Consider the following 9,816-nt stretch of genomic DNA (forward strand, 5'->3'; position numbering starts at 1 on the left):
AATAGTTCAGACGGACCGTCCTTATTATTGTTCCGCTGCTAACTTCATTTTTCTGTTGGCGCTGTCTTGAATATTGATCTGATGAAACACGAAATCATAACCTAGACGGATTACTAGATTGATTATGTGTATTTGGATTATTAAATAGACTAAACCAAGATAACCTTTAGCTATAGCTGGCTTACACATTATTTATCTTGAATGCAAATGAGTTGCTAGTTATTAGCCAACTACTCTACTAGCTAACTAACTCAGACTTCTATGTTAGAGACCCTTGACTATTGAGTGAGCGTCGAGCTAGTCTTAATGACTTACTAATCATCTGGTTGACTTGATGTCAGAGTCGTGAGTTTGTGTTATCTAAAGCTGTAACGTTAGAGATGTCAGAGAGGAGAAGAGACAGCCGTAGCTGGGACTGGGACAACCCTCAGTGCCGAGCTCAGATGGACCAAATCTTCTTCCGCCGGCATGACTACATCCAGAACGGAACCACGGAACACAAAGAGTTCTGGAACTTCTTCGACCGCTTCCAGAGGTTCAAAACCAGGAAGGACATGTCAGGGGGCAGCAGGAAGGAAGACATGGAGGAGGGCAGAGACAGGAAGAAGACTGTAGATCTGGGTCTGCCAAAAGAATATGACGCCCGCTATCGGATCAACGTGTCAGTTTGTACCAAAGACACAGAGGAGAGGCTGGAGACAGGGAGGTCTGATCAGAGACACAGACACAGCTCCTCAGGCCCAGGGAGTCAGGAGGTAGCTGATTGTCGCCTGGCTTTGCTGCACTTCCTGGACTTCAGCCAGAGGCAGAGCTTTGGGAAGCTGGCCAAGTTGAGGGCGGAGCAGAAAGCCCTTCCTATCTTTCAGTACCGGGACCGGATCGTGGAGTTGGTGCGGGCTAACCCGGTAGTAGTGGTGGCGGGGGATACAGGCTGTGGAAAGTCCACCCAGGTCCCCCAGTACCTCCTCTCCTCTGGGTTCAGTCACATAGCTTGCACTCAGCCTCGGCGGATTGCCTGTATCTCCCTCGCCAAGAGGGTCAGCTTCGAGAGTCTCAACCAGTACGGCTCCAAGGTAGGTAGTGGTGCAGTAAGAGGCTGTTTATTTACAGGCTTGAAAAATATAGTTTTTGGAATCACGCTTGGATAGGGATATCAAACAAATGTAATCATTTTCACACAATAGTAAGTGGGGGGGGGGGTTCCATTGAAAAATGAAAAAATTCACAATATTGTACACCTTACACAAAGACCAAATCAACACTCAGACATTTATCAGAACTACAAGCAGATAAACCCAAACTGACAGACTACTGTGTTTTATCTGCAGGTTGGCTATCAGATCCGTTTCGAGGGGACCCGTACCCCGTCAACCAAGCTGTTGTTCCTGACAGAGGGGTTACTACTGAGACAGATCCAGGCTGACGGGGCCCTGGAGCAGTACCAGGTATTATAATATACAGTACCATGTAGTATAATATATAGTACCAGGTAGTATAATATACAGTACCAGGTAGTATAATATACAGTAACAGGTAGTATAATATACAGTACCAGGTAGTATAATATACAGTAACAGGTAATATAATATACAGTACCAGGTAGTATAATATACAGTACCAGGTAGTATAATATACAGTACCAGGTAGTATAATATACAGTAACAGGTAATATAATATACAGTAACAGGTAATATAATATACAGTAACAGGTAATATAATATACAGTACCAGGTAGTATAATATACAGTACCAGGTAGTATAATATACAGTACCAGGTAGTATAATATACAGGACCAGGTAGTATAATAGTAGTATAATATACAGTACCAGGTAGTATAATATACAGTACCAGGTAGTATAATATACAGTACCAGTCAAAAGTTCGGACACACCTACTCATTCAAGGGTTTTTCTTTATTTTTACTATTTTCTACATTGTAGAATAATAGTGAAGACATTAACATATATGTAGTAACCAAAAAAAGTATTAAACAAATCAAAATATATTTTATATTTTAGATTCTTCAATGTAGCCACCCTTTGCCTTGATGACAGCTTTGCATACTCTTGGCATTCTCTCAACCGGCTTCATGAGTAGGTGTGTCCAAACTTTTGACTGGTACTGTATATCAGGTAATATAATATATAATACTGTATATACCAGGTAATATAATATATACCAGGTAATATAATATGTACCCGGTAATAAAATATATATATACTCGGTCATATAATATACAGTACCAGTCAAAAGTTTGGACACACCCACTCATTCAAGGGTTTTTCTATATTTGTACTATTTTCTACATTGTAGAATAATAGTGAAGACATCAAAAGTATGAAATAACACATATGGAATCATGTAGTAACCAAAAAAGTTTTAAATGAATCAAAATATATTGTATATTTTAGAAGTAGCCACCCTTTGCCATTCTCTCAACCAGAGTGCCTGGACACAGCCCTTAGCCACAGCCCTTAGCCACAGCCCTTAGCCACAGCCCTTAGCCACAGCCCTTAGCCACAGGCCTTAGCCACAGCCCTTAGCCACAGCCCTTAGCCGTGGTATATTAACCATATACCTCGAACCCCCAAGGTTCCTTATTGCTATGATAAACTGGTTATCAACTAAATTAGACAAATTAATGTTTTGTTATACCCATGGTATACGGTCTGATATACCATGCCTGTCAGCCAATCAGCTTGAACCACCCAGTTTTGTAATATATACCAGGTAAATATAATACATATAAATATAAAATGTTCCGGATAATATACAGTGCCCTCTGATAGTATTCACAGCCCTTCCCTTTTCCCACATTTTTCTACTTTACAGCCTAAAATAGATTAAATATGTTTTTTTTCTCATCAATCTACACACAATACCCCATAATGACCTAGCGATTACAGCCTTGAGTCTTCTTGGGTATGACACTACAAGCTTGGCACACCTGTATTTGGGGAGTTTCTCCTATTCTTCTCTGCAGATGCTCTCAAGCTCTGTCAGGTTGGAGGGGGAGCGTCGCTGCACAGCTATTTTCAGGTTTCTCCAGAGATGTTCGATCAGGTTCAAGTCGGGGCTCTGGCTGGATCACTCAAGGACATTCAGAGACTTGTCCCGAAGCCACTCCTGCATTGTCTTGGCTGTGTGCTTAGGAAGGTGAACCTTCACCCCAGTCTGAGGTCCTGAGCTCTCTGGAGCAGGTTTTCATCAAGGATCTGTCTGTACTTTGCCCCGTTCCCTCGATCCTGACTAGTCTCCCAGTCCCTGCCACTGAAAAACATCCCCACAACATGATGCTGCCACCACCATGCTTCACCGTATGGATGCCAGGTTTCCTCCAGACGTGATGCTTGGCATTCAAGCCAAATAGTTCAATCTTGGTTTCATCAGACCAGAGAATCTTTTTTCTCATGGTATGAGAGTCCTTTAGGTCCCTTTTGGCAAACTATAAGCAGGCTGTCATGTGCCTTTTAATGAGGAGTGGCTTCCGTCTGGTCACTATACCATAAAGGCCTGATTGGTGGAGTGCTGCAGAGATGGTTGTCCTTCTGGAAGGTTCTCCCATCTCCACACAGGAACTCTGTCGGAGATAACATCAAGTTCTTGGTCACCTCCCTGACCAAGGCCCTTCTGCCCCGATTACTCAGTTTGGCCGGGCGACCAGCTCTAGGAAGAGTCTTGGTGGTTCCAAACTTCTTCCATTTCATAATGTTGGAGGCCACTATGTTCTTGGGGACCTTCTTTACCCCTCTCTAATAAATACCGCTACAATGCTGCAGGTGGACACCAATCAAGTTGTAGAAACATCTCAAGGATGATCAATGGAAACAGGATACACCTGAGCTCAATTTTGAGTCTCATAGCAAAGGGTCTGAATACTTATGAAAATAAGGTATTCTTGTTTTGTTTGTTTTTTAAACACATTTTCAAAATATTCTGAAAACCTGGTTTCGCTTTGTCATTATGGGGTATTGTGATGTCATTATGGGGTATTGTGATGTCATTAGGGGGTATTGTGATGTCATTAGGGGGTATTGTGATGTCATTATGGGGTATTGTGATGTCATTAGGGGGTATTGTGATGTCATTATGGGGTATTGTGATGTCATTATGGGGTATTGTGTGTAAATTGCTGAGGATTTGTATTTAATCAATTTTAGAATAAGGCTGTAACGTAAAAAAAAAAGGTTTTAAAGTCAAGGGGTCTGAATACTCTCTGAAGGAACTGTGTGTATGCCAGGTGGGTTACAGAACAGACAGATAACTTTACTCTCACTATATCTAGGGGTTTTATGCCTTTCTAGGGCTGTGTCCCAATTGTTCCACAGGGCTCTGGTCTAAAGTAGTGCACTATTTAGGGAATAGGGTTCTATAGGGGTCTGGTCTAATGTAGTGCACTATATAGGGAATAGGGCTCTGGTCTATAGTAGTGCACTATATAGGGAATAGGGCTCTGGTCTATAGTAGTACCACTATATAGGGAATAGGGCTCTGGTCTAAAGTAGTGCACTATTTAGGGAATAGGGTTCTATAGGGCTCTGGTCTAATGTAGTGCACTATATAGGGAATAGGGCTCTGGTCTATAGTAGTGCACTATATAGGGAATAGGGCTCTGGTCTATAGTAGTACCACTATATAGGTAATATGGCTCTGGTCTAAAGTAGTGCACTATATAGGGAATAGGGCCCTCGTCTAAAGAAGTGCACTATATAGGGAATAGGGCTCTGGTCTAAAGTAGTGCACTATATAGGGAATAGGGCTCTGGTCTAAAGTAGTGTACTATATAGGGAATAGGGCTATGGTCTATAGTAGTGCACTATATAGGGAATAGAGCTCTGGTCTATAGTAGTGCACTATATAGGGAATAGGGCTCTGGTCTATAGTAGTGCACTATATAGGGAATAGGGCTCTGGTCTATAGTAGTGCACTATATAGGGAATAGGATTCTGGTCTATAGTAGTGCACTATATAGGGAATATGGTTCCATTTGGGATGCACACTTGTTGTTCCATAACCTGTCCGTGTGTGGATCTTACCAACCTCCCTATTCCACCCAGGTGTTGATTGTTGACGAGGTGCATGAGCGACACCTCCACTGTGACTTCCTCCTTGGGGTCCTGCGCTCCCTCCTGGCCACCCGCCCCGACCTCCGCTTGGTCCTCATGTCCGCCACCATCAACATAAAACTCTTCTCCAGCTACTTTAGTAATGCACCTGTACTGCAGGTACCGGGCAGGCTCTTCCCTATACAGGTGAGTGGACAAGAGATTTCAAACCCTCTCCTCTGGGACCCGTTTCATATTTTGGTCGTTGCCCTGCAGGAACTCACCTGTTTCTCCTAGTCAAGGTGATTTAGTTGACAAGTGGAATCAGGTGTGCTCTGGAAAAGTTCAAAGAAAAGGACCGGCTGTGATATATTGTATACAGTTGAAGTCGGAAGTTTACATACACTTAGGTTGGAGTCATTAAAACTCGTTTTTTTCAACCACTCCACACATTTATTTTTGGCAAGTCGGTTAGGACACCTACTTTGTGCATGACACAAGTAATTTTTCCAACAATTGTTTACAGACAGATTATTTAATTTATAATTCACTTTATCACAATTCCAGTGGGTCAGAAGTTTACATACACTAAGTTGACTGTGCATTTAAACAACTTGGAAAATTCCAGAAAATTATGTCATGGCTTTAGAAGATTCTGATATGATAATTGACATAATTTGAGTCAATTGGAGGTGTACCTGTGGATGTATTTCAAGGCCTACCTTCAAACTCAGTGCCTCTTTGCTTGACATCATGGGGAAATCAAAAGAAATCAGCCAAGACCTCAGAAAAAAAGTTGTGGACCTCCACAAGTCTGGTTAATCCTTGGGGCAATTTCCAAACGACTGAAGGTACCAAGTTCATCTGTACAAACAATAGTACGCAAGTATAAACACCATGGGACCACGCAGCCGTCATACTGCTCAGGAAGGAGACATGTTCTGTCTTCTAGAGATGAACGTACTTTGGTGAGAAAAGTGCAAATCAATCCCAGAACAACAGCAAAGGACCTTGTGAAGATGCTGGAGGAAACAGGTACAGAATTTTCTATATCCACAGTAAAACAACTCCTATATCGACATAACCTGAAAGGTCTCTCAGCAAGGAAGAAGCCACTGCTCCAAAACCACCATAAAAAGACAGACTACGGTTTGCAACTGCACATGGGGACAAAGATCGTACTTTTTGGAGAAATGTCCTCTGGTCTAATGAAACAAAAATAGAACTGTTTGGCCATAATGACCATTGTTATGTTTGGAGGAAAAAAGGGGGAGGCTTGCAAGCCGAAGAACGCCATCCCAACCATGAAGCACGGGGGTGGCAGCATCATGTTGTGGGGGTGCTTTGCTGCAGGAGGGACTGGTGGACTTCACAAAATAGATGGCGTCATGAGGCATGACATTTATGTGGATATATTGAAGCAACATCTGAAGACATCAGTCAGGAAGTTAAAGCTTGGTCACAAATGAGTCTTCCAAATGGACAATGACCCCAAGCATACTTCCAAAGTTGTGGCAAAATGGCTTAAGGACAACAAAGTCAAGTTATTGGAGTGGCCATCACAAAGCCCTTGACCTCAATCCTATAGAAAATGTGTTGGCAGAACTGAAAAAGCGTGTGTGAGCAAGGAGGCCTACAAACCTGACTCAGTTACACCAGCTCTGTCAAGAGGAATGGGCCAACATTCACCCAACTTATTGTGGGAAGCTTGTGGAAGGCTACCAGAAAAGTTTGGCCCAAGTAAAACAATTTAAAGGCAATGCTACCAAATACTAATTGAGTGTATGTAAACTTCTGACCCACTGGGAATGTGATGAAAGAAATAAAAGCTGAAATAAATCATTCTCTCTACTATTATTCTGACATTTCACATTCTTAAAATAAAATGGTGATCATAACTGACCAAAGACATGGAATTTTTACTAGGATTAAATGTCAGGAATTGTGAAAAACTTGAGTTTAAATGTATTAGGCTAAGGTTTATGTAAACGTCCGACATCAACTCTAAGTCTAGCAAACTGGAGGTCTTATCTGTGGTTACAATGCTTTAGTGAGAGTCAAGCAAAGCATACATCCTTGCATTCATAGCTCCGTCTGTGGTTAGGCCTAACATGTCTCTAGTCCTGTTTTTCATTCTGTCAAACAAAGTGGCAGGGTCAGGCTGGTGAAATTAATGATTGGGCCGTTCAGTGACGGCTGTTATTTAATATATAGTAATGATTGGGCCGTTCAGTGACTGCTGTTATTTAATATATAGTAATGATTGGGCCGTTCAGTGACTGCTGTTATTTAATATATAGTAATGATTGGGCCGTTCAGTGACGGCTGTTATTTAATATATAGTAATGATTGGGCCGTTCAGTGACGGCTGTTATTTAATATATAGTAATGATTGGGCCGTTCAGTGACGGCTGTTATTTAATATATAGTAATGATTGGGCCGTTCAGTGACTGCTGTTATTTAATATATAGTAATGATTGGGCTGCTCAGTGACTGCTGTTAGTTAATATATAGTAATGATTGGGCCGCTCAGTGACGGCTGTTATTTAATATATAGTAATGATTGGGCCGTTCAGTGACTGCTGTTATTTAATATATAGTAATGATTGGGCCGTTCAGTGACTGCTGTTAGTTAATATATAGTAATGATTGGGCCGCTCAGTGACGGCTGTTATTTAATATATAGTAATGATTGGGCCGTTCAGTGACTGCTGTTATTTAATATATAGTAATGATTGGGCCGTTCAGTGACGGCTGTTATTTAATATATAGTAATGATTGGGCCGTTCAGTGACTGCTGTTATTTAATATATAGTAATGATTGGGCCGTTCAGTGACTGCTGTTATTTAATATATAGTAATGATTGGGCCGTTCAGTGACTGCTGTTATTTAATATATAGTAATGATTGGGCCGTTCAGTGACGGCTGTTATTTAATATATAGTAATGATTGGGCCGTTCAGTGACGGCTGTTATTTAATATATATTAATGATTGGGCCGTTCAGTGACGGCTGTTATTTAATATATAGTAATGATTGGGCCGTTCAGTAACGGCTGTTATTTAATATATAGTAATGATTGGGCCGTTCAGTGGCGGCTGTTATTTAATATATATTAATGATTGGGCCGTTCAGTGACTGCTGTTATTTAATATATAGTAATGATTGGGCCGTTCAGTGACGGCTGTTATTTAATATATAGTAATGATTGGGCCGTTCAGTGACGGCTGTTATTTAATATATAGTAATGATTGGGCCGTTCAGTGACTGCTGTTAGTTAATATATAGTAATGATTGGGCCGTTCAGTAACGGCTGTTATTTAATATATAGTAATGATTGGGCCGTTCAGTGACGGCTGTTATTTAATATATAGTAATGATTGGGCCGTTCAGTGACTGCTGTTATTTAATATATAGTAATGATTGGGCCGTTCAGTGACGGCTGTTATTTAATATATAGTAATGATTGGGCCGTTCAGTGACTGCTGTTATTTAATATATAGTAATGATTGGGCCGTTCAGTGACGGCTGTTATTTAATATATAGTAATGATTGGGCCGTTCAGTGACTGCTGTTATTTAATATATAGTAATGATTGGGCCGTTCAGTGACTGCTGTTATTTAATATATAGTAATGATTGGGCCGTTCAGTGACGGCTGTTATTTAATATATAGTAATGATTGGGCCGTTCAGTGACGGCTGTTATTTAATATATAGTAATGATTGGGCCGCTCAGTGACGGCTGTTATTTAATATATAGTAATGATTGGGCCGTTCAGTGACGGCTGTTATTTAATATATAGTAATGATTGGGCCGTTCAGTGACGGCTGTTATTTAATATATAGTAATGATTGGGCCGTTCAGTGACTGCTGTTATTTAATATATAGTAATGATTGGGCCGTTCAGTGACTGCTGTTATTTAATATATAGTAATGATTGGGCCGTTCAGTGACGGCTGTTATTTAATATATAGTAATGATTGGGCCGTTCAGTGACTGCTGTTAGTTAATATATAGTAATGATTGGGCCGTTCAGTGACTGCTGTTATTTAATATATAGTAATGATTGGGCCGTTCAGTGACTGCTGTTATTTAATATATAGTAATGATTGGGCCGCTCAGTGACGGCTGTTATTTAATATATGGTAATGATTGGGCCGCTCAGTGACGGCTGTTATTTAATATATAGTAATGATTGGGCCGTTCAGTGACTGCTGTTATTTAATATATAGTAATGATTGGGCCGTTCAGTGACTGCTGTTAGTTAATATATAGTAATGATTGGGCCGTTTCAGTGACGGCTGTTATTTAATATATAGTAATGATTGGGCCGTTCAGTGACTGCTGTTAGTTAATATATAGTAATGATTGGGCCGCTCAGTGACGGCTGTTATTTAATATATAGTAATGATTGGGCCGTTCAGTGACGGCTGTTATTTAATATATAGTAATGATTGGGCCGTTCAGTGACTGCTGTTATTTAATATATAGTATTATATATTCCTTTTATGGTGCACGACTATTGACCAGAAGGATAATGGTGTTATTCTCTCTCTCTCTCTCTCTCTCTCTCTCTCTCTCTGTCTCTCTTTCTCTCTCTCTCTCTCTCTCTCTCTCTCTGTCTCTCTTTCTCTCTCTCTCTCTCTCTGTCTCTCTCTCTCTGTCTCTCTTTCTCTCTCTCTCTCTCTCTCTCTCTCTCTCTCTCTGCTCTCTCTCTCTCTCTCTCTCTCTCTCTCTGTCTCTCTCTCTCTTTCTCTCTCTCTCTTT

At 40.9% G+C, this 9,816-nt stretch overlaps 1 protein-coding gene across 1 annotated transcript; it reads left to right on the top strand.

Annotated features, from left to right (window-relative positions):
- The first annotated feature begins 13 nt into the window (after positions 1–13).
- LOC135534554 (probable ATP-dependent RNA helicase DHX34) lies at positions 14–5,343 on the top strand. Its single transcript, XM_064961511.1, has 3 exons — positions 14–1,073; positions 1,329–1,445; positions 5,059–5,343. Exons 1-3 carry the CDS (start codon positions 381–383, stop codon positions 5,341–5,343), a joined length of 1,095 nt encoding a protein of 364 aa, XP_064817583.1. The 5' UTR covers positions 14–380.
- The last annotated feature ends 4,473 nt before the right edge of the window (positions 5,344–9,816 follow it).

The sequence above is a fragment of the Oncorhynchus masou genome, unplaced genomic scaffold, assembly GCF_036934945.1.
Source record: "Oncorhynchus masou masou isolate Uvic2021 unplaced genomic scaffold, UVic_Omas_1.1 unplaced_scaffold_3564, whole genome shotgun sequence".
In the NCBI taxonomy this organism is placed as follows: domain Eukaryota; kingdom Metazoa; phylum Chordata; class Actinopteri; order Salmoniformes; family Salmonidae; genus Oncorhynchus; species Oncorhynchus masou.

Coding starts and splice junctions, on each gene's coding strand:
- LOC135534554 (XM_064961511.1), top strand. CDS start 381: ATGTCAGAGAGGAGAAGAGACAGCCGTAGCTGGGACTGGGACAACCCT. Junction 1,074..1,328: donor TCAACCAGTACGGCTCCAAG/GTAGGTAGTGGT, acceptor TTTTATCTGCAG/GTTGGCTATCAGATCCGTTT. Junction 1,446..5,058: donor GGGCCCTGGAGCAGTACCAG/GTATTATAATAT, acceptor TATTCCACCCAG/GTGTTGATTGTTGACGAGGT.